Source organism: Babylonia areolata, chromosome 33 (assembly GCF_041734735.1).
Source record: "Babylonia areolata isolate BAREFJ2019XMU chromosome 33, ASM4173473v1, whole genome shotgun sequence".
Taxonomy (NCBI): Eukaryota; Metazoa; Mollusca; class Gastropoda; order Neogastropoda; family Buccinidae; genus Babylonia; species Babylonia areolata.
The window spans coordinates 12,648,335-12,673,374 of NC_134908.1; the positions used below are offsets into that span (position 1 = coordinate 12,648,335).

General features: G+C 41.0%; 1 protein-coding gene across 8 annotated transcripts in view; it reads left to right on the forward strand.

Moving 5' to 3' along the window:
* LOC143277158 (ATP-dependent 6-phosphofructokinase-like) overlaps positions 1–25,040 on the forward strand; it is a 193,925-nt gene that overhangs the window by 29,767 nt on the left and 139,118 nt on the right. For all 8 annotated transcript variants that reach the window (XR_013053689.1, XR_013053690.1, XM_076581916.1 and 5 more), the window contains exons 6-9: positions 1,682–1,835; positions 8,638–8,733; positions 14,689–14,781; positions 15,332–15,457. Coding sequence is in view for 6 of the 8 variants with exons in the window: in XM_076581916.1 (XP_076438031.1) it covers positions 1,682–1,835; positions 8,638–8,733; positions 14,689–14,781; positions 15,332–15,457 (469 nt within the window). In the remaining 2 variants the exon portion in view is untranslated. The remainder of the gene's footprint in view (positions 1–1,681; positions 1,836–8,637; positions 8,734–14,688; positions 14,782–15,331; positions 15,458–25,040) is intronic.

The following is a 25,040-nucleotide window of genomic DNA, read 5'->3' on the forward strand; positions in this document are numbered from 1 at the left end:
CAGCATATGACAGTCTTGGTGTGCTCAAATGAGCCATGTTGCCATAAGCCTCTGAAATATTTACCCTGTTTCATGATTTCTTTCTCTTCTCTAAATCCAGGAATGAAGGGAACATAAATTATGTAGCTTAGGAATCTGCAAAGAAAGGGATATATATATATATATACACCCGCACGTTCCAATATCCCGTTGCTCCCTCAGTGTAGGCATGCATACACTCACATACACTCACATCAATAAAAAAATTTTTTTTTAAATTTTTGAAAAGAATATTCTGTACACAACAGCATATGACAATCTTAGTGTGCTCTAATGAGCCATGTTGCCATAAGCCTCTGAAATATTTACCCTGTGGGGGATATGGGCGTATGTGTGTGTGCTTGTACAAGTAAGTGTTCATCTGTGTGTGTGTGTGTGTGTGTGTGTGTGTGTGTGTGTGCCGTGGAAGCTGTGATACGTAGCCTAGAAATGAGTGTGTGGAGGAGGGGGGTAGAGGAGGTGCAGGGTAATGTGTGTGTGTGTGTGTGTTGGGGCTCATGTACGTTTATGTGTATTTGACTGTGCTTTCATATCTGTGAAACTGCATGTTTGGTGCATATCTGTTATGCATATGTGGGTGTGTGTGTGAATGTGTGTCTCCATGTTTTACATTTATTTGCTAATTTATCATCATTGTTGTCTTATTTATTTATTTATTATTATTACTACCTTTTTTATATTATAATTATTTATTCATTTACTTATTTATGCACACTTATAGTTAACTTCATCAAGTTTTTTCGCCTTATACATATTATTAGTAGTGGTAGTAGTTTTTTTGTGTTTTTTGTTGTTTATCTATTATTTATTCGCCTTTTTTTTTCTCAAGGCCTGACTAAGCGCGTTGGGTTATGCTGCTGGTCAGGCATCTGCTTGGCAGATGTGGTGTAGTGTGTATGGATTTGTCCGAATGCAGTGACGCCTCCTTGAGCTACTGAAACTGAAACTGAAAGAAGGGGAAGTAATGGTTCTTAGAAAATAAGGAATGAAAGAGTGAAGCAGCCATTCACAGCGTGCTGGAATTGGATGGCAGGGAGGAAGGGCAAAATAAATTCTGGGTATGTTTGTTTCCATAGCCTTGTGGATGTTGTCTGTTTGTTTCCATAGCCTTGTGGATGTTGTCTGTTTGTTTCCATAGCCTTGTGGATGTTGTCCGGGATTACAGCATCTTTGATTCTTCCATGTATTTGATCGTCCACATGTGAAGGTGAACAAAGCACGAGCAGTTCTTTTCCCACCAGGCACTCTTTGGGATTGAACCGAAAATTCTTACAGTGGCAGTCCAAAGCTCTGACTGCTCAGCTGTCACAACTTTCTTTTTTATTTTTTTTAAAATCCTTTTTCTCATCTTGATGCAGTTCTGATTTAGTGATCAGAGGTTGAAAGCCCATTTTGGCATGGAGTTGTGTCCTTGGAAAAGGGCATTTTACTTTGATTTTCCCCACTCCATCAAGGTGTAAAGGGTACCTGACTTCACTTAAGTGGGGAAGGTTCAAGTGGCAGGAGAGGATTAGGCCTTGCCCTTCTGTGCCAAGTCCAAGACACAGTGAATATGAGTTCCCTGCCCCTGTGGCCATAAAAGGCTATGGGGTCCTTAACCTTTAACCTTAATGCAAGATCTCACCTGTGTTTATGTGCTCAGTCACCAGAGGGCCTTTGTTATGGAAGTGATGGGCCGCCACTGTGGCTATCTTGCCCTCGTTGCTGCCCTTGCCTGCGAGGCTGACTGGGTCTTCATCCCTGAGTGGCCTCCAGAGAGTGGCTGGGAGACGGTTCTCTGCAACAAACTGGCTTCTGTAAGTGCTTCTGGCTAGGTCATTTGAGTTTAACAGGCGAGGGGACATGTATAAGTGGTTCTGGATACTGTGGAAATTGTTTGTCTAGAATTGAATGTTTATTTCAGTTTGTCTTTGGAAAAGAACATTTACATTTATTTTCAATATTGTTCAGTTGTTCTAATATTTGCAACTCCAGTGCTATGGTTTATCACAGTGTATTTTGCAGTATTCCACCTGTATTGAAAGAATATATATATAAATATATATATATATATGTGTGTGTGTGTGTGTGTGTGTGTGTGTGTGTGTGTGTGTGTGTGTATGTGTCTCCAAGATAGCTGCCATTTGGTTCCTTAACTGCATTATGTATTGGGTTTTGAGTTCTTTTCAATGCTCTGAAATTGACCTAAACCTGTTCTTACTTCTTTCTGGCCTGCATTGAAAGAAGGTCAAGCAGGTATCACAAAGTCTCAGTAGGTGTGTCTTTCATTGTTCCAAGGATCAGCTTTATAGCGTCATTTTGAATTCTAACTTTCGGAGGTTGCTTTAAGAAAGTGTTAGCCCTAGTCCATAGTCATTGGCACTGAGAATGAGAGGTTCATTTAGTGGGAAGAGGTGGTTTTGTTTAATGCATTTGGCTGCCTTTAAAACTGAAAGACTTTTCTTGCATCTTAGAACACTGCTTTTAGTGTGTTTTCTGAAGATCAGCAATTGTATTCCTATGTAGCATAGACAATCAGTTTTCTCGATCTGAATTCCATTGAATGAAACAGCTGGTGGTGATTTGCATGCAGTTTTATTGTTGAGAGTGCATAGCATCATTTTGGCATTCACTGGATTAATGGAAGATCCTGTGTCTAGTTCTTTTTTGAGCGGCTTTATAAACTTTGAAGACTAGGCCATTGTCTGTAAGATTAAGCGCCAGAGCTACTCCATTGTTGTTTCAAGTCAAGTCAAGATTTTATTTCATGATGGTAAATTGAATAAGCAACAATTGCTTTTTCACATCAAGCCATCAATGGAAAAAAAATTAAGAAGAAGGGAAAATGAAGGGAACAAAAAGAAGAAGAAAAAGAAAAAGAAAAAAAAGGGGGAGAGAGAGAGAGAGAGAGAGAGAGAGAAGAAACAAGCAGATGAAGAGCAACAATAACAACAAAATGCATACACACACACACACACACACACACACACACACACACACACACACACACACACATACACACTAATATTGTGATAAAGAAATACACAATTGCATTTCCATTTCACACACACACACACACACACACACACACACACACACACACACACACACACACACACACCACTGAACACAAGCCCTTTCATGTAGACATTTTAGATGACAGGAGAGAGTAGATACCTTGTGGCTGTCCCATGGAAAGTTTAGAGATTGCAGACATCCAATCTCCAAGACATAGGATGGCGGTTCTTTCCTGAAGTGCTGCTGCTATCCATCTGGTGTGTTAAATTTACTCCATACTTTAGTAGCAGCTGCATTAAGTGAGTAAACTGGTCTTGTATCCATCTTCCAGGTAAATTGCTACTGCTAATGTTTCTTCTTTTCTTTGAAATCCTTCATTTACCTCATGCACTTGCCTGTTCTGTACCCACCTTGATTTGGAGGGAGAATGTGTCTCTGTTGAAGATCCCTTGCGAGTTATCTGGCTACTATGCATTTCCATGGTCTTTACAGCAATATTTTGCATAGTTAGAATATGATACCGGCTTTACCTGATCATCCTTCATTGGTTTTGTATTGGCTTTAAGAAGCTTTGTGTCCAATCCACTGGGACATGTCCATTATGGAAACTCTGCTTGTTTCTTCTTCTGTAAGCTTCTTCATATCTGAGTATCAAAGTTTGTCAGGGCCAGGAGCAGTATCTTTCTTGCATTTTGCTATTGCTTCATTCAGATCATCTGTTGTAATGTCATCACTGGGTTCAGTCTGCGTAAATGTTTGGTTTAATTCCTTCACTTATTTCTTCTATTCATGTGAGTTGTTTTTTTAATCACTCTGTTGTTTGAACTATTTGAGCAGAGCGGATCCTTTCTCTTCTTTTGTCTTTAGCTTGGTTCCATCAGTATCAAACGTATCTGGAGTTATTGTTTTCTCTTCCATGCGACAATAGAATTGCCAGAACTCTGTCGGTGTTGTGTCATAGCTGAGTGCCTTGCAAAACTGTTTCCATTTGTCATCTTTTGCTTCTTGTGATATGACTTTGAACTGCATTGTTTTTTCCTTTTCGTCTAATTTCTTTGTCAGGATAGGCTTTTGTTCTTTCTTTTTGCCAATGTTTGGCAGCAGCATGCTTTTCTATCCAGGTTCTATCTGTGTCAGCATTCCACCATGGTGGCTGAATAGTTTGCTTCTGGTTCAGCGCTGTTTTTTGTTTCTTCTACTTAAATTTTCGATGATGGTTGCCTCTTTGTTTACATAGTGAAATGGGTCATCAGGTTTCATACTGGGCTTATTTGATGGTTTCTGTAGACTGAAAACTACTGGAAGGTGATACTGCCTTGATGTGCTTGATGTGAGAGTGTCTCTGCATTCATTTCTTTGAATTTTGAAGATATTAGAGCGATGTCAGTCACGCTTTCTCCTTGTCTGGTTCCAAGGTGTTTTGGGGTTGTGGTTGCTAATGGGCTAAGAAGAATTCCTCCAATCATTTCTTCAAGGGCGAGTTCTTGTGGGCTGTTGTTTGCAGGTCCTATAACTTTGATGTTGCATTAAGGTCTCCACATGAAATGATAGAATCTCCAAATTCATTTTCTATTTCCTCTCAAAGGGTGCAGTCAGTTTTTGTGGTGCAGGTTCCTGGGTGATATATAGGTATTGATAAGTACAATGCTTTATGAATTCCATGGGGAATTCACAAAAGCATTGTACTCATCGGTGGATCATGGCTGGGACAAGCAGAAGACACAATCCAGCTTGTAAGCCAGCTATAAGACCTGTAAAAGAACGGGAAGAAAACCCTGAAAACCTCAAACATCTTTTCAAAGCAGTAATTTCACCCACTCTAGGAAGACATTTTCGGGAATGGCCAGAGGACAGAATACATGCAGAGGTGAAGCTACTTAGAAACAATAAAGAAGAAGATATCATATATATACAGATGGTTCACCAAAGACTAGTCTGGTTGGGGATTCACTGTAATGCAAAATGAAAAAACAAATAGTGAAGAGAATGCCATGTACAAAAACACAAGCTGCCTTACAATCGAAGTTGAAGCTGTGACACATGCTGTCCAGTGGCTATCATCTATTCGTGGACCTGAAAATCAACATGCCATGATCCTGACTGACTCAGTGAACCTTCTGCAAGAAACTGAAAGTGGAATGGGGAGCCCAGAGTGGCATGAGGCAATAATTATATGCAACTTTCAGATGCCGAAGCTTTCCTGGACATACTGCCCTGGACATTCAGGTGTTAAAACTGACTTCCTACTGGGAGATTTGTAAGTGCGCGTTCTTTTGCGTACTGGGTTATGTGTAGATTAATTTATAAATAGTTGAAAAATAACGACAAAACACAGTCTCATGAAATTTGGACACACAATTGTTGAGATATTGAATAAGGACAGCACAATGTTTCAAAACTCAAACTTCTGTGATGCTTCCTTTGCAGCAGGAAGTAAGAAAAGATAATTTTTCATGACATGAAATGTGAAGGTGGTAGAAAATGTATATCGGTGAAGTCTGTACTGTTCATGAAAAAAGTTTGATTTCCACAAAACGCACTCTGAGAATCACATTATAGTGTAAATGATGAATGAATGGAAGCCTGTACTAATTGCAAATGAACTTTCATCAGCTCGAAGGGGGCATGGTCTGTCATGCCTTGTAACTTTTGTCTGTGTGTGAGGGTGGTAGTGTATGTGGTGGAAGTGTCGGAAAAGAAACATCAAACAAAGAAACCTTCTTCTGTTTGAACAGCCAGTGGTTCATTTACATATTCACCACCAATCACCATCTCCATTCCCACTGCCTGTGTCACTTGCCACAACTACTGCCCCTCCCCCGTCCCATCTCATTCACATCAGTTTCACTGTCCAGTACACTTCGACCTCCTTCTGATGGACTAAAATAACTCTTTCTCCATGTCAAAACCATCCCTATGATCCAGTATGCTGAAAACATGACTTTTCTGTCTCTTTTGAGAACATGTTTGAGCCTAAGATGCCATTGCCACACGTGTGTTCACTCAGTCCAGGTTGGTACAAAAATAGCTTGAAACCTCATTGACGAAGATTGGCCAATACTAGTAAGTGGTGTGAGGTTACGCTATTATAAGGCAAGACAGGAGACCCATTCAGCATTGTCCATTCCCAGCTGTGTGAGGCGTGGAAATTTTTTATGTCAAAATGTGTGTAGTGGTATGTGGTAGGAATCGCTGTTGCCTGTGTGTACTTGATATGACTTTTAAGGGAAATGAGTGAGCCGACTGGCTTGCTGGTAGTGCAACAACATACGAGAAAATCTTAAATCCTTGGAAAAGTAAAAGTATATTAGCATCATCTCCAAACGAACCATGCGCAAATTTCAAAATGGAACAGGTCTTCCCATATACATAAGACTGAGCAACACACTAGACACCCTTTTATGGAATCAGAGATTGTTTCCCACCCCTCTTGCTGTAAATTGTTGGCAGTATGTGTGTGTGTGTGTGTGTGTGTGTGTGTGTGTGTTTAATTTAACGTCTTTTCACTGTTTAGTGATATTACTCGGGTACAAAAAAAAAAAGAAAAAAAAGAATAAAAGTATGTGCACTTAGGAGGTGAGGTGTTGGGTACATGAGAAGAGGTGGTGGGATGACTATAATGAGTAGTGGAAAACGAAGAGCTACAAAGAACTGTAGTGACTAACAGTGAATTATAACATGAATTACAACAGTGAATTAAACATCTACATAACAGTAAAAAAAAAAAAGCATGCTAATGATAACAAAAACGTGATCAGTCAACTGGACTTTGAATCAAACATTCAGAAATTTTTTGAAGTAATGAATAATTATTCAAAACATCTCCTAAGGACGAATATGTGTTTGGTGGAAACTGGTCAGCTAGTTTTTGAAAGAACAGTTGTCATGTTTTTGGACACTGGACAAGTATGTGGTAGACATTGACTTCTTTTCCGCACAGACACTGTATATTTTTGCAAAATTTAGTTTGTAGGGCATTCAAATGGAATTGATGAATTAAACTTCTAACTGGTGTTGACTGGGAGACAGATAAATCATTTCAGTAAGCCTTGGGGTTGCTTGCCGTAACTGTCTTCATACAGTGATGCTAATACTGGCAGTCTAAATCTTTTAGCCTATGTTTGTCGATCACTTGATACTTTTTCTATACACCCATAACATTCTTCTAGATCTAAGGGAATCCTGAGGAGGATTGAGCCTTCTCTGTTTAGTGCTGCCTTTCTGGCAGCCTGATCTGCCCTCTCATTTGCAAAAATTCCACAGTGAGAAGGCACCCAAATGAAAGTTACATGGATGCCTTTGATCGATAATTGATGTACAGTGTGTTTTATTTCTATGATCATCACAAGGCGTGATTTTTGATTTGCAGATCTAAGTGCATTTAATGCCAATTTTGAGTCTACACAAAGTAGGATTTGACTATCCTTTTTATGAAAATCCAGAATGTAGTTTATGGCCATAAGTATGGCGACGATCTCAGCAGAAAAGATAGAAAGATATTTGCCCAGGTGCTACATTTTCCCATGGTTCAATTCCAGTATCACAAAAGCTGCTCCCGCTGTGCCATCATCAAGAACCAAACCATCTGTATAGATTTTAAGATGATTTCTATAGTCATTTTCTATATAAGAGCATTCGGAGCTCTTTAGTATATTCGTGTGTGTGTGTGTGTGCACTTATGTTTCATGAGAGCTTTGTATATGTGTGTGTGTGTGTGTGTGTGTGTGTGTGTGTGTGTGTGTGTGTGTGTGTGTGTTTTATGGGTATTGTGGGAGCTGCAGAATACAGAAATGTGTATATGGATGTAAGTGTGTGTGTGCGTGTGAATGTACATGTGTGTGTGTGTGTTTGTGTGCACATGCGTGCGTACTTGTGTATGTGTGTGTGTGTGTGTGTGAACTACAATATGTAGGAATGTGTGTGTGTATGCATGTGTGTGTGTGTGTGTGGGGGGGGTGGTTGTGGGGGGTGAGGGTGTGTATGTATCTGTTGTGAGTGTGTGTTTGTGTGTCTGCGTGTTTGTGAGTATGCATTTTCATGATTGTGTTAATCACAGCTAATGTGTGTGCCTGTGTGGGTGCACACAGTTGCGTTTCACTGAGCGTGGCCCATGTTCCTTCATGTTTTTATTTCAATCTTTTGCCTTCTGCTTATCTTACTCTGCGCAGCATTTAAATGTACTTACCTTTCATCTTTATCAGAGTAGGGTGAAATATAAGAAGGAACAGTTCCTATTTAAAGTCACACATTTAGAGATATGTAACATACACATATACAGACAGCTTTTATCAGGTACATTTTTCCTTAAATCACACACAAGTGCTTGCACATGAAAGGAACGAAGGCATTGTCAGGTCTGGACACTGGTGATGGACAGACTGGACCACCCTCCCCCTGTGCCAACCAGTCTGTTGGGGTTTGAATCCCTGACCTCCAGTTTGCAAGTCTGACACTGCTGTGACCACTTTGCTGTTGGACATGCCAGTCCATGCACAGGCACCTGTTCCTTTGGGTTTTTTTTATAGCAGATGTGTAGCATACATGGATCAGTGCACACCCTGCAACGCCTCCTCGAAACTGAAACTGTTGTTTTGTGTCCAGGAACGTAAGCTGGGTCAGCGTCTGAACATCATTCTTGTGGCAGAGGGCGCTATCGACCGTGATGGCAGTGTCATCAATGCAGAGCGTGTGAAGAATGTGAGTCGCGTTCATTTTCTGCAGGATTTGTGAGAGAATATTTTATGTACAAGTCCCCACATTTATTCTTACTTTACACACAAATACACACATGCACACAGTTGCACACACACTTTTCTGCACAGATACGTAATCATTTGAATGTACACACACTTATGTGCACATGATCGCACACATGCATGTGCACACACACACACACACATACATATCCCGTGTGAGGATAATTAACACATGATGTTGCTCTTGGACATAAACATGCATTTTGAAACAGAGAGACATGGAAATGAACATGCATTTTGAAACAGAGAGACATGGACATAAACATGCATTTTGAAACAGAGAGACATGGACATAAACATGCATTTTGAAACAGAGAGACATGGAAATGAACATGCATTTTGAAACTGAGAGACATGGAAATGAACATGCATTTTGAAACTGAGAGACATGGAAATGAACATGCATTTTGAAACTGAGAGACATGGACATAAACATGCATTTTGAAACAGAGAGACATGGAAATGAACATGCATTTTGAAACAGAGAGACATGGAAATGAACATGCATTTTGAAACAGAGAGACACGCAGATACATGCACACATGCATTGTATGCATCAATGTGCACACTTGTATACATATTTTAATACACATACACATTCATTTAGATGTGGCACGTAACACACATGCACACACACACACACACACACACACACACACACACACACACACACACATTCATTTACACACTTCATGTCTTTTTTGCCGTGGCATTTATGAAGATGATGCATAACAATTAAAAACAAAAGTATGAAGGCCATAAATCAATGATGAATGTTTCAGAAAATTAATTTTTTTTATAACTGGCAAGAATTTAGCAAGTGATCTTTTCTTGACAGATATGAAATCAGAAATCGTTATCAGATCATATTAGTTTTGTTGGTGTACTTTCTTATATACTATCTGCCAGTTCCAAATGCAGATCCAAAATAATTTGTGTGTATGTGTATATGTGTTTGTGTGTGTGAATGTGTCACTGATTGCTGAGGCATCAGTTTTATTGTGTGCGTTCTGTAAATTGCACTGCACTGACTTTATTACTGAGTAGTATCTTCATACTTACTGACTCTTTTTGTTTTGATTCAGACACATTTTGACTTCGCATTGAAAATAATATGTCATTAAAAGATTACCCATATGCACACTTTTTTCTGTATATTATTGTTTGATAGTCGTAATGATAGTGATACTCCTCAATTGTTACAAAATAACAATGCAGACTTGATGTGTCTGTCAAAAAACGAAAATGTCATCTGTGATCATTTGTTTGACTAGACTTGAAGCTTTTGACATAGAATAAACTGTTGAGTTGAAGAGGTGGAAAAAAAGCTTTGTTAGGCACTGTGAAACTGTGGCAATCATTGAAGTCTGGCCTTTAAACCCACCTCTTACCAAGATAGCATCCCTCATCTGCCTCTTCCTTGTTTTCAGTTTTTGACTCACTTGTGTAAACAAAGTGAGTCTATGTTTTTACCCAGTGTTCAGTTGTCTCTGTAAGTATGTGTCTGTGTGTCCATGGTAAACTTTAACATTGCCATTTTCTCTGCAAATACTTTGTCATTTGGCACCAAATTTTGCATAAAAATAGGAAAAATTCAGTTCTTCCCAGTCATCTTGTTTAAAACAATATTGCACCTCTGGGATGGGCACAAAAAAAAAGAAAAAAAAAAAGAAGCCAAATTATATGCAAACCGAATTTACTGTTATATTTATTATTTTTTTTATTCTCTAAACTTTGCACTTTGATCGGATATTCTGACACAACAAGAGCAGTCATTTTTATCATTTTTTGTTCAAACAGGAACTTCTTTTGCTAAGCATGGATGTCATATTTCTGGTGTATGTCTTTGCTGCAGATAGTAAAAAAGGGAAATTAATCTGTAATTAATGCTAGGGGGTTAATTTGCTTTAAACTGATCTTTCTCATCTTAAACATTACATTTTGAAATTATACTCAATACATAAAAAGCTTGTGTGTTTTACTTTCAGTGTACAGGGCTTTCACTAAGTTCATTTGCCCAACTGGTCTTTTTCGGAAAATACTAAAATCAATACTACGAGTGGACTTTATAGATCTATTGGCTGAGCCCTGAAGGTCATGGGCAAAAATCAGTTGCATACACATATTTATACATATTCAAAGTGTGTGCTCATATTCTTCACGAATGCGAACGACGCCATTTTGTTTCAAGTTGTTGGCCTGCCCATTCAATCCTATATTCAATTGAGAATACTCGATAACATGTGATGGAAAGTTGGAGAAGGAGACCATTCAATATTTATTCAGAGAAAGATTTGTGAATGCCTCATCACTTACTGGATTATGCCCCAAACTGCAATAAAAATATCAACAAAATCAGTCGGAATTCACAGTTAAAAATAATAAACCATGAGAGTTAATACCCTTGAATTGATGAAACATAAAAATTTCCAGTCTTGACTTTTCTCAAAATTAAGTCCTTTTCACTTCATGCGACGTTTAGAAGTACTTGTACTTGGCTCTACATGCTATTAGTTTAACAAAATACACAATTTTTATATCAACTTTAAAACTATAAAACTAGAATGAACATAAAAGAGAAATTGAATTGACTGTGTCGTACATTCCCGGCGGGTGTAACTAAACTTGTACATCTATCTAGATCCAGAGAAAACAGCTAAATGTTGCAGTGTGATTGCAGTGATAGCCACGTCTCCTTTACTCCTTTACCGCGGACTTAAAAAGAATTTTTAATTGCCCTTAAAGATTTTTTGAATGCCCAAGATACACCAGAATAATATGATTTAAACAGTGTTCTCACTGCGAATACCGTAATCGATTTATCGCCCTTTAAAAAAGCATGTTTGAATGTTAAATTTTTTAACGTCAGTTAAGGAGCCACGTTAGTGTATTGGGTAAGACAGTTTCTTCTCACCTGAACACGCAGGGTTTGAATCTGCCATCAGGACTTTTTTTTTCCTTTTTTTTTTTTTTAACCCAAAGCTTTATAATAACAAATACAGAACACATTTTAACGATTAGATTTTTAAATTTTTTTAAAGTGCATAACAAGTGAGTCTTGAAGGCCTTGCCTCTCTTGTTCAGTTTGGAGTTATTCATGCATGTGACTAACAGGTGTGAAAGTGCTTTGATTTGTCTCTGCATAAGGTTTAGCACTATATAAATACTAATTATTATCATTATTATTCCTACTTTTACTGTGAAATATGTTATAAATCTGTAATTGTAGCATACCCTCTTAGTGATGACACTTGATTCTGAAGGTGTTCAGTGGATATATATATATATATATATGTGTGTGTGTGTGTGTGTGTGTGTGTGTGTGTGTGTGTGTATGTGTGTGTGTGTGTGTGTGTATGTGTGTGTGTGTAAGGCAGCCTGACAACCCCAGTGTTGTAATGCCTTTGTGGAATAGTATGTTGTTTTGGAGGAAGGTGCTCAGTGGACTTATTTATGTGTTGGTGTGTGATAGCCTCAGTGTCATTGTGCATTGTGTTTAATAATTGCTCATGAAGAAGAGTTCATCTCAGAAGATCTACACCTATAATTGTTATTTCCTTGCAGGAGTTGTTTGTCTTCATAGTGCTCCATCTGTTTTTACTTGCTGATTTTCAGGTAGTTTACCTGAGTAGTTCTGCGTCTGTGCTGGAAGTAGTTTATTTGGAAGTGGCCCGTCTTGTTTCAAGATTGTTGTTCGGAGGTGTGTTTATCCCAGCAGGAGCTCCCTCTAATCTCATTGGTTGATATAGCTTTGTCTAGATTGAGGCTATAGCAGATGCCCTACTCTACATCCCCCTTTCTGAGGCTAAAAGAAAAGAACATTGAGATTCACAACACAGCACATCGCCACTGTTCCAGTCTCACTTTACCTGTTCAGTTCCAGAGAATTTTGTGTGCTGTACCCTTGCCAGGTAATTTGGAGGATTTAAGGATAATAAATTTCTAAATATTCTAGCACAAAAAGTATACTAGATACAAACTCTGTTTATATCGCTGGGCTGAGCTTTAGCATTATTGGATCGTTCCAGAGAAGACAGAGGACTTGGCCTTAAACACAAGTCTGTCAGTCCGGTATTTGGTGGCATTGAAGTCCTTGTGGATGTGAAAACTGAACTTCAGCCAACACCGTTCCATTCTGTGACACTCTTGCTTTCCTGGAGTGAGCTGATTGGCGACAGTAATGTACCACGGGCACAGGGATTGACTTGTGATTTGACAGCACTCAGCTGTGTTGTATGTGTCCAGGGCATTTTGAAGACACTGGTCTTGCTGGTGGGCTGTGGGTGGCAGGAGTGAAGAGCTGAGTGATGACTGGAGGTTGTTCCTGAAGGTGGTGAGGTTGATGGCAGCTAGTCTCCTTTTCCACATACCTGGACTGGGTGGTAGGCCTCAAACAGAGGTGGGGCACCACACAGTAGTGGTCAGATGGGAAGCTGTCTGAAGGAGACCCTCGTCCTGACAGTGCACTGCCCAGTCCCTTGTATCTCACACACACACGCACGGACTCACATGCACATGCCTGTGCCCAAGAGCCATCACTGTATGCAACTTTGTAGGATTGACGTCATCCCTTCTTATGCATGCTTACAGTCAGCCAGTGCTGCTGCAGTACCCCCAATGCCTGCAGTGTTTAGATCTGGGATCTACAGCTGAAATACCAAAGATTCTTTCATTCACATTATGTTCATGGAATGAATTTTTGTGACAGTGTGTGTTTGTGTGTGCACAGGTGTGCATAGTCATGGATTAAAGGAAAGGAGGGAGAGGAGGGTGGCGTTGATGTCAAAGTAACAACTAAATCTGTCTCTCTCTTTCACTTTCACACTGGACTGGCACCTCTCTCGCTCTCTTTCTCTTTCTCTCTTTCTCACGCAAATGTGTGCACATACACATGCACACTCACACACACACACACACACACACACACACTCACTCACTCACTCAGACACACATGCAGATCTAACCATTTCACTTACACATGTAATCGGGTCTAATCTCTCCTCCCCTTCTCTCTCCCATTTGCACGCGTGCATGCATCTCACACACACACACACACACTGGTAATCCTATTGTTGGGAAACATTCACAACAAATACATTGTTCATCAGTTCTCTTTCTGACAGTCTCAAAGATTTTACAGATAAAATTAGCATACTATGTTTCTTTCTGACAAGTTCTTGACCATAAAGACATCACAGGGTGAAGATTTTGAGAATCAAGATGTTCCCAAGGCTGAATTTTATACGGCAAAAAGTAAAAATACTTCAGCTGAAGAAGAATCTGACTTTGGTTTTCCCATGGGTCAGGACAGCACAGAGGCATTGATAGTGATCAACAAGTGTCAAGAGGGACCTTGCCACAACGCTGACCTAAGACACAGTTTATTGTAGAAATGCAAGAAAGTTACCTTAGCTTATCTGAAGAAATTAATGTCTGAATACAGTAGAAGAACTTGCAGTTGTACAATAGAAGAAAGAAAAGAAGAAAAAAAGAAGGATTCAAAATTTCAAAAGAAAGGTGTTGTTTTGTTTTGCATGTGATAATGTAGATACCAAGAGTGTTCCTCTCAGTTTCCAATATATTCTTCTCTGTTGCTGAAAATATTTCTCTTAAGTCTGTTCTGGGGTTTGAGAAGAATGCTTCAGGTTTGTTTTGTGTCTGGTGTTTTCTTTTCAGGAGATTAAGAGTTTGCTAGTTTAAATATAATAAAGGCTGCAGTTTGATTAAGAGTTTGCTAGTTTAAATATAATAAAGGCTGCAGTTTCAGATGAGTGCTGCCCCTGACCCCCACTATCTCACCCCCACCCCCCACCAGGATTTCTAATTTTGATTCTGAAAGGTTGGCAGCTATGATTTACTTAATTAACTGTTTATTATAAATATGATTTGTGAACAGCTGCTGACAACGGAGCTGAAGTACGACACCCGTGTGACAGTGCTTGGCCATGTTCAGAGAGGAGGGAGTCCTTCTGCTTTCGACAGGATATTGGTATGGGTGGATTTTTTGTTTTCTCCTTCATTTTTATTTTGTGATAATATGTCCACTGGAACTGACTAAAACCTTACTAAGAAATTAAATTTATTGTCAATATTATTAACAGATTTGTGGAATAGTCTTGTCAGTTAATGTAGCATGGATATGTACACATGCACATATGCATTCACCGTGCACACACTCACTTGCTCTTTCTCTCAAATAGGCTTTATTCCTTGTTTCCATCATTTGAATACAAAGAACCAGACTAACGTGGTTCATGTGTGAGAAGTATTATAGGTTCTGTTGTCAGACATGACCCTTTATTTGGCCTGCACTGTTGGCTGTTCTTGTCAAGTATGTATACACATAGGTACGCATCAATATGCATGCGCACACCTGCACATGCACATACGCTTTCTGTCATACAGACGTTCCTCATTTCTGTCTTTTCCATTATTTGAAAACAAAGAAAGCAGATTGGATTTTTCCTGACATGGTCCATGTGTCAGAAATGTGGTACATGTTTAGTTTGTCCAGTGTATGGTGCACTGTGTGCTGACAGGGGTCAAGGATGGGGGCAGAGGCAGTGCTAGCCTTGATGGATGCCACCCCTGAGACACCCGCCTGTGTGGTGTCGCTTGAGGGGAACCAGACCGTGCGTGTGCCCCTTATGGAGTGCGTCAATAGGGTCAGTGTCACATATTTTGTCCTCTGTTGTTTTGGTGGACACTAGAGGTTGTGTGTGTGTGTGTGTGTGTGTGTGTGTGGCAGAGAGAGAACATGAAGGTGTGTATGTATGTGTTTGTGTGTGCTTGTGTGAGTGTGTGTGTATGAGTGTGCGTGTAAAAAAATCGAAGTCAAAATCAGAATTTTATTTCATGATGGAACATTGAATAAGCAGCAGCTGCTTTTTTACATCAAGCCATCTGAACCAAAAAAACAGAAGAAAACAGAAAGTAAACCTGAAAGAAAAAAGACCTATACAAATACAAACAAAACATATACCTGCATTTTTCATTTGCTAAAAAAAAAAAAGCAAACACACATGATCGTGCACGATTACTTCATCTCACCCCATTTTACAAGCATGTTTCCCCATATAACACAAGTACTCTTCCAACGCAAGCATGCACAAAACATTACTCAAATAATAAAATGTTGTGCAGACACATACATGCATTTAGCTTTCTGGGCATTTAAAGACATGTCATATCATTTAATTGTGTCCAGTCATTTAGTTTATGAATACTAAATTACTGTCTTGACATTCACCTGTTAGTTTGCATGCATCTGAATTGCTTGAATGAATGCATGTGTCATCTGCAAACACTTCGCCTTTAAATTTCATGGAACAAGGAAAGAAGTTGACATTATCGTAGAATGAGATTTCCCCTAAAATGGATCCCTGTGTTACTCAGTGTTAGATAAATGTAAGTGCAGAAGTTTGATTATTACCTGTTACTGTTTCCTGTCGGAAAGAAAAGATTGGATGCAATGAATTAATTCTGGTGTTAATTCATAAACTTCTGATTTACGCAGTAACAAGGAATGATTGATTGCATCAAGGCTTTTTTTCAAAATCTGTAAAAAGAAGACTTGTTAATTTATTTCCTCCAGGTAGGTTCCAGGTTCAAAAGGGGTGAGAGGGTTCTGTGATCCTAGATCTTCCGTGTTGTAACCTGTATTCCTGTAACAAAAAGCAAAAATCACTTTTTTTCAGCTGATAGAAATGTGCACCCAAAAATAATGCACACACTCACAAACGCGCGCGCACACACACACACACACACACACACACAGAGACACAACCTGGTATGCAAGGGGAAAACACACACACACACACTCACACACATACACACACGCACGCACACACACACACATGCACGCACACACGCAGGCACGCACGCACGCATGCATGCACGCACGCACATACAGTCTGTCATGTGAAAAATGCATAAATCATGAACACACACAATTATAACCAGCGCAGCATCGTTCATACAATTGCTTAGTTTGTCTTGAATTCTCATAGTGAAGCACTTGCTCGTGCGCAAGCAGAAACTGGGCCAGTCTGCTAGATCCAGCATGTGATGTGTTGAAGCAGAATTATATGTTTATATGTTATTGACTGTCAAATGATCAATAATACAAATAAGAAATAAGCTGACAAATAATTTCCATTGACCAGTTTTCATCATTTGTGTATCAAAACGGTAATATTTTTAGTTTACTAAGATCAAATGAAGAAAACGAAACACTCACGTATGGTGTCGTCTGCTGTGGTCTAGAATCAAGGAAGGGAGACAGAGTACTGGTATGTATCACTGTCAGACAAGGTATCCTGTATCTCCCAGGTCTCTTTATAGGAGCTGTTGAAGGCTTGGTTTTCCAAGAAAGAGTCATTTGAAGTCATATTGCAGGAAAAATTGGTGAGCACTTGCTGGGTCAAATGTCAAAATTCAAGATGGCGTCGGAAGTAGATGTCGGCAGACCAAGATCGTCAGTGCTCCATACATTTTTGCTAAAAAACTGTGAAAGTAATATACCTAAAACATCAGTTCAATGTTCACCAGCACAGTCTGTGAGTGAAGTGGTGTGTATTGTGTTTGTCTAAATAACATCTGTGTGGAGAACGAAAAAGAAATTTCATAGGAAAGGAGTTTTTCAGTGCTTGAGCCATCATGGTGGTGGCAATGCCGGCCCCGCCAGTAGCCCCAGTTTATGTTACAGCGTGTGCACTGCCAGACTAAGAGTCGCTGTCTACAGTCTACGATGTATGTGTAGCTGCGGAAGCGGTTTGTGGGCGTGAGACAATCCGTGGTGCTCAGCGTGCACGTGGTCTGTGGCGGATTTATCCGAAAACTAATGAAACCAGAGACAAGCTCTTGTTGGAGGGGTTCTTGTTCAGGGGAGCACGTGTCTCTCTCCTGGACAAAAATCCTTTCATTATCAGAGACCAGACTGATGAGAAACCAACCACCAAACTGTGGATAAACAATGTACCTCTCAGTGTGGACAACAAAGACATTGAAGCCGCACTGCAGAAGCTAGGAGTGGAGATCAGATCCTTACTTTGAAATGAGCTAGTGAGGAACCCCGATGGACGGCTGACATGTTTCGAGACTGGCCGCAGGCTTGTGTTCATCTCTGTGCCGAGCACACCTCTGCGACCAGTCTCAGAACTTGGTGTGTTCACCGTGGCTCTCTACCCGTAAGGAGCAAAAACAAAAACTAGTAAAATGTAGCAAGTGTTTACAGGACGGACATCTGGCAGCAAACTGTGAGGGAGAGGTGGTGTGCAGGGGATGTTTGCAACAGGGACACAAAATGTGTGACTGCCCCTCTGTTGAGCCCCCTGCTACAGAGGAGGAGGGAGCAGCAGCAGAGCAGTTTGAAGAAACCAACGAGCACAAGGAAGTGGGTGAGGAAATGTCCAATGCTCAGAGCGGCACCGCACCAACACACTGTGTGCAGCCGCTGGCGCACGCCAGCGATGCGGCAAAGAAAATTAAGGAAACCAGCCACACAAAGCCTGCTCACAGCACAGCGAACAGCGCCGGAAAAAAGAGGGAAAGGAGCGAGTCTCCCCCTACCACAAGTCAAAGTCTTCCAGATAACAAAAAGCCCGCTGTCCTGACGCAGCCAGAACACAATGGAGAGGCAGAGGCGGAAAGCGTGTCGGAGGAGGGGGGTAACACTTGACACATGTTCTCTCCCAACCAGCCTGACCACTCCCTCGCGACCTTTGGCTTTGATTAATGGACTTGATTAACGATTGACGATTATAATTTACGCGTCAGAAAGTTGAAAAATTGATACCACCTTTTCAAATATGACTAATGATATATGCATTGGTACTCTAAATGTTTGAGGGCTTAGAAATGACCTGAAAAGGAAAGTAGTATTTGGCTTCCTCAGAAAACAAAAGTTAGACATTGCATGTTTGCAGGAAACATATGTGACAGATGATATATTGTCCCAAATTAATGCGCAGTGGTCTGGAAGTGTATTCTGTATTGTAGGTACTAATAGAAGCAATTGACTTGTAATTCTCATTTCCAGCCATAAACAGATTCATGCAGAACTCATTGAAGCAACAGAGAGAATATTGTTAATAAGAATTGTACACGGCAACAAATCATCTGTCATAGCTAATTGCTACACACCCAATACAACCGTTGACAAAATATCATTCATTAACCAACTCGGCAACTTGTTACATAAGCAAGACTACGACCACCTGTGGGTTCTGGGTGATTTTAACAGAACAATACATACTCTAGACAACATAGCCGGCAAGCCTCACTCACAACGAGAAAAAGAAGCCCTTCTAGAAATGTTATCCTCTTTTGACTTGGAAGATACTTGGAGGTCTGTCCATCCAGATGCCAAAGAATACACTTGGTCAAGATCTGCTCCTTTTACAGCTAGAAGAATTGATTATATTTTCAGCGACACTACCTCCATTACACTTGTGAAGAAAGCAGACATTGAATTATTCCCTCACTCAGACCATAAACTTGTGAAAGCGATATTTAGTCCAAACAAGTTTCAAAGAGGTCCAGGATATTGGAAATTTAACAACTCACTCCTGTCTCAGGAACGGTTTCTAGAAGAAACAAGCACATTTATAGATTCGCATTTTTCACAATCTCAAGAAGGAAACCCACAAAAGACCTGGGAAATGTTTAAGGTTAGATACAAGTCATTTTGCATGAGCTATTAAAAAAACCACCAAAAATCGATTTCCTAATAAACACGCCAAAATCAAAATGCTAAACGAAATAGAACAAAAACTACATCAGAACATTCATGATAAAGATATGTTATTGAAAGCTGGGCAACTAAGAAAAGAAATAGAACTACAAGAATTAAACGAAGCAAGAGGTGCTCAGATCCACACCAAATGGATAGAAGATAGTGAAAAAAACACAAAATATTTTCTCCGCCTTGAAAAGATAAATGGAGCTGCGAACATTATAACATCTCTACGCATAGACGAAAACATGACAGACAATTCACAGACAATATTGAACCAGATTGAGAAATTTTACACAAGAAGGACATATCCATAGGAAGAGGAAGACATATAAAAGACCATTTCCTGAGTAATGAAGATTATCCAGTACTTACAGAAGAAGAAAAAGATCAATGTGACAGAGAAATAACTTTGGACGAGCTGACACTAGCCCTTACTAATTTAAACAAAGACACTGCATCCGGTAGTGATGGCTGGACACCAGCATTCTACAAAACATTCTGGGACAAATTAAAAATGCCATTCCATCGTTGTATTACAGATGCACTTAAGAAAGGTGAACTACCTTCTTCAGTGAAAAAAGGAATCATAACTTTAATTCACAAAGGCAATGACTTGGACAGAAATAACCTCGCAAATTATAGACCAATTGCTCTTACAAACACAGACTACAAGATATTTACGAAAGCGCTGGCCATGAGACTCCAAATGTAATCAAATCAGTTGTAAATGAAGATCAAGTAGGTTTCATAAAAGGTAGAAACATCGCAGTCCATTTGAGATTTTTCGATGATCTCACAAAATACCTGAACACAACCAATCAACCAGGGACTCTCATTGCCCTTGATTTCTCCAAGGCTTTTGATACATTATCCAAAAAAATGTATCATCGAAGCCTTAGATATTTTTAACTTTGGCCCAAGGTTCACAAATTGTTTTGCGACCATAATGAACAAGACACTAAGCTGTGTTCATAATGGTGGATGGGTGGCTGATTGGTTTCTAACAGAAAGAGGGATCAGACAGGGATGCCCCCTCAGCCCACTTCTTTTTGTACTTGCAGTAGAAATACTGGCGATCGAATTAGAAGTAATAAAGATATTCAAGGGATTGACCTAACTCTGCTCGACGATGTGTGCAACCATAGCAACAACTCTAAAATAAAACAGTTTGCAGATGATACAACATTAACCCTTAAAGGTGAACAAGATATTCAAATAGCTACAGATATTGTAACGCAGTTCGAGGAGTATTCAGGCCTGAAGTTAAATAAAAATAATCTGAGGGCATGTGGCTAGGGTCAAGAAAACATGAAACAGGTGAAATAAATGGCATTCCCATGGGATCTGACAGACTGAAACTTCTGGGGATATATTTCTCAGCAGAAATGGAAATTTCGGAAATCAAAGAAAACTGGAAATCCAGAGTTGAAAAAATAACTAAGGTGATAAAACAATGGAATGGGAACACAGAAACCCGTCTCTGTATGGTAAAGTTATTCTGGCAAAAACTTTTCTACTGTCACAATTCTCTCACGTCCTACAGGTAGTGTCTGTACCAGTTAAAGTTCTGAACACCATTAACACATTAATGTACAGATTTTTTGGGAAAAAAAAGTTTAATAATGAAAAAGCATTTGAAGAAATAAAAAGAGGCGTTCTCAGCCTCGACAAAGAAGATGGTAGTTTAAACATGATCAACATCGAACACCAGCAGCAAATGTTCTTGGTGAAATGGGCAGCCAGACTCCTTAAAGAGACAAAATCTGACTGGAGCATTCTGGCAAGATACAACATGTCCCCCTTTCAAGATAGTCATAGCAGTTTCAAGTGTGAAATTATAAAAAAACTGGAAAAAGTGGTCAGTCTTTTGGAGAGATGTAATAAAAACAGTGGCCATCTTTAATGAAGACATCTCATCTCATCTATCCCTTGACCCGTGGGTGGGTCGTTGGGGCACCATGGATGACTGCCTGGTCAGCTCGCGCCACCTGCCTCGGTCCTCAGCGGCCCTTTGAGTTGTGGCAAATGGCAGGCCCGTCCACCCTTTGATGTTGTCCTCCCACCGCTTTCTCTGTCTGCCTCTCTTCCTCCTTCCTTGTACGGTACCCTGCAGGATGGTCTTGGCTAGGCCGTCTGATCGTGTGACGTGTCCATACCAGCGGAGCTTGCGTTCCTTCACTGTGGTTAGCAGGTCTTTGAATGGGCCAGTGGCGTTTTGGACTCTTCTTTTCACTTCCTCATTTGTGATGTGGTCTTTGTATGTAATGTTAAGGATCTTGCGGAAGCATCTCATTTCCAGGGCCTGGATTCTTCTCTGGAGTTCTGCAGTGAGGGTCCAGGATTCGCAAGCGTATAGAAATACTGAAGACAGACTGATAGAAAACATAAAAATAGAACCGTTACAGAATAACAGAAATATAAAATACAAAGAAAATGCGCTACACTTTCCCAAATGGAGTAAAGGCAGCATCCGTGTCATGCAGGATCTTTGGCAGCACAGAAATATAATGACGTATGAAGAAATAGTGTGTAAATTAGGCGCTGACCCTGGCCTTCTTTTTGAATACAATGCCATAATAAACTCAATCCCACAAACATGGAAACTCCATCTAGCTAATGATGTCCACAACGATGAAAATCCAAACGACATTGCAACAAAAGAGGGGAACCTCAATACCTTGTCAAATAAACAAATCAGGAAAACATTCACCTGAAAACAAAACCATGAAATATGTGCTGCTCAGTTTTGGAAACGTAAGCTAGACATGAATGTAAGCGACTACTTCAAATTAGCATAGGAATGTACGAAAGAATCACGACTGAGGTTACTTCACTTCATATTCATACACAATATTTACCCAACGAATATTCTGCTTGCCAAAATGGGTGTAACGGACACAAATAGATGTAACTGGTGCCAAGAAACCGATATTGAAGATGCCTTTTACTCCTGCCCCAAACTTTCCTCCTTTTGGAAACATGTGAAACAACTCATTCTCACACGCTACGATACGCTGATTCCCATGGATAAAAAAGTAGCTCTGTTTGGTACAACAAAAATGGACATTCCAACTGATGAAAAACGAAAGGAAATCAATACGATATTGTTAATAGCAAAACTGTCCATCTCCAAATTTAAATACAGCAAGTGCAAAAATCTTGACCTTATCTTTGAATCAGAGCTCAGCCTACGTAACCTATGATCAGTATCTGTTAAGATACCAGAACACTGAGTCAGGCCCACAAAAAATCCTGAGGGTAGTATTCAGTGTGCACATACATATTATTGTAGTCAGGTCAGGTCATTAGATCTGCTACTGGTAACCTGTAATCCAGTACAACCTGTTCAGGGTCGGGTTGCCGACGACTAAACCGGCACTCCCACCACTCCCTTCTGGGACTGGAGAGGCGGGTGGCTAGACACCCTTATGGAGATCCATAAAAGGGCGTCGGCTCAGGAGAGCCACCGACGGCCATCTAGCTCCACCGTGCTGTGTGCATGCCACACGCAGTTGGCCCCCGGGGTGTGTCTACCCATGTATGCGAAGTCTGGATCCGGCAGAATCTGCGGAAGAAACCTATCGGTTCAACGGAGAGGAAGGCGGTTGCAGCAACGCACTGTGGAGTGCAGAGAGCAAGATGAGACACCGAAAGGATATCTTGGTCATCCACTGCATCCGTGCTCATCCTCCAGTCGTCTCGACTTAGTCTTGCCACTGGAAATTGGTGGACCCGGACGAGAGAGTGAGGTCGACGTTGCGCAACTCCTCTTCACTTTAAACAAACTCATCGCGCAAGTCATCAGTCATCCTAAATGACCTTTCATCCTTCATCATTTCATCACCCCCAAGTCCTGTGGCGACAGGCGAGCGACGAAACGACAGGTGTGGGTACACTGGCAGTCGCAGCCGCAGACCTGCACACAGGCGGCTCAGGCCATAGGGTCGTTCTTCGTCGACAGGAGCAGCGATGGAGCTCGGCAGCCATCTGAGCGTCTGAGCAGCCCTCTTTAGGAATGCACTGCTCACCTCCCTGGCATGAGGAAGGGGCTAGAAAAGGTGCCCTAAAAATTGCCTGCTCCATATCACCCTGGCCAGCATACCGCGGCTGGCGGGGACCCTACATCAGCGGTCGAAACAAAGAGAAAGAAAAGAAAAAAAACAAGGATCGTTCCTCTCACCATTGGTGCTTGGAACATAAGGACTCTCCTGGACAGAGATAACGCGGACAGACCCCAAAGGAGAACAGCACTAGTTGCATCCGAACTCGCCAGATACAATATCGACATCGCAGCCTTGAGTGAGACTCGGCTTGCAGGCGAAGGCGAGCTCTGTGAACGGGGATCTGGTTACACCTTCTTCTGGAGTGGACGAGGAAGCGAAGAGCGACGTGAGGCTGGTGTTGGTTTTGCAGTAAAAACAGCACTTGTCAGCAAGCTAGCTGGAATCCCAAAGGGAGTCAACGATAGGCTTATGACCATGAAACTCCCACTGGCATCTGGCCAGAAGCACCTCACCATTGTCAGTGCCTACGCCCCAACCATGACCAACCCGGATGAAGTGAAGGCGAAGTTCTACGAGGACCTTCACTCTGTCATTTCTGCCATCCCTAAAGCAGACAAGCTCATCATTCTTGGGGACTTCAATGCTAGAGTTGGCTCTGACTACATCTCCTGGGATGGAGTGATTGGAAAGCACGGTGTGGGCCACTGCAACCCAAATGGATTGCTTTTGCTTCAGACCTGTGCAGAGCACGAACTGCTGATAACCAACACAGTTTTCTGCCTCCCTACCCGTAACAGGACGTCATGGATGCACCCTCGCTCAAAGCATTGGCATCTCATCGATTATGTCATCGTCAGGAAAAGGGATAGGCAAGATGTACGTGTAACAAAGACCATGTGCGGCGCCGAGTGTTGGACAGACCATCGCCTTGTAGTCTCGAAGCTGAATATTCGAATCCAACCCAAGAGACGCCCCCAAGGCCAGAAGGCTCCAAAACGGCTCAACATCGCTAAGCTGAAAAACATCACCATCAAACAGTCCTTTGTGGAGCTGCTGGAAGATCGTCTGGAATCCGCCTCTCTGGACAACCATAACGTGGAGTCTGACTGGAGGACCCTGCGTGAGCTGATCTATAGTACAGCTTCAGAGACCCTGGGACCCATGACCAGAAAGCACAAAGACTGGTTTGATGAAAACTGTGATGAAATCAAGCAGCTTCTGGATGAGAAACGCCGTCTGCATCAAGCCTACCTGAGCAACCCAAAGTCCACATCAAAAAAGGATGCGTACAATGCCATCCGCAGGACTGTTCAGCAAAAGTTACGCCAGATGCAGGATAAGTGGCTGAGTGACAAAGCTGATGAGATCCAGGGATATGCTGACAGGCACGATATGAAGAGGTTCTATGATGCCTTAAAAGAAGTCTACGGCCCCACATCCTCAGGATCATCCCCCCTCCTCAGTGCAGATGGGAATACCTTGATCACCGAGAAGGAGAACATTCTC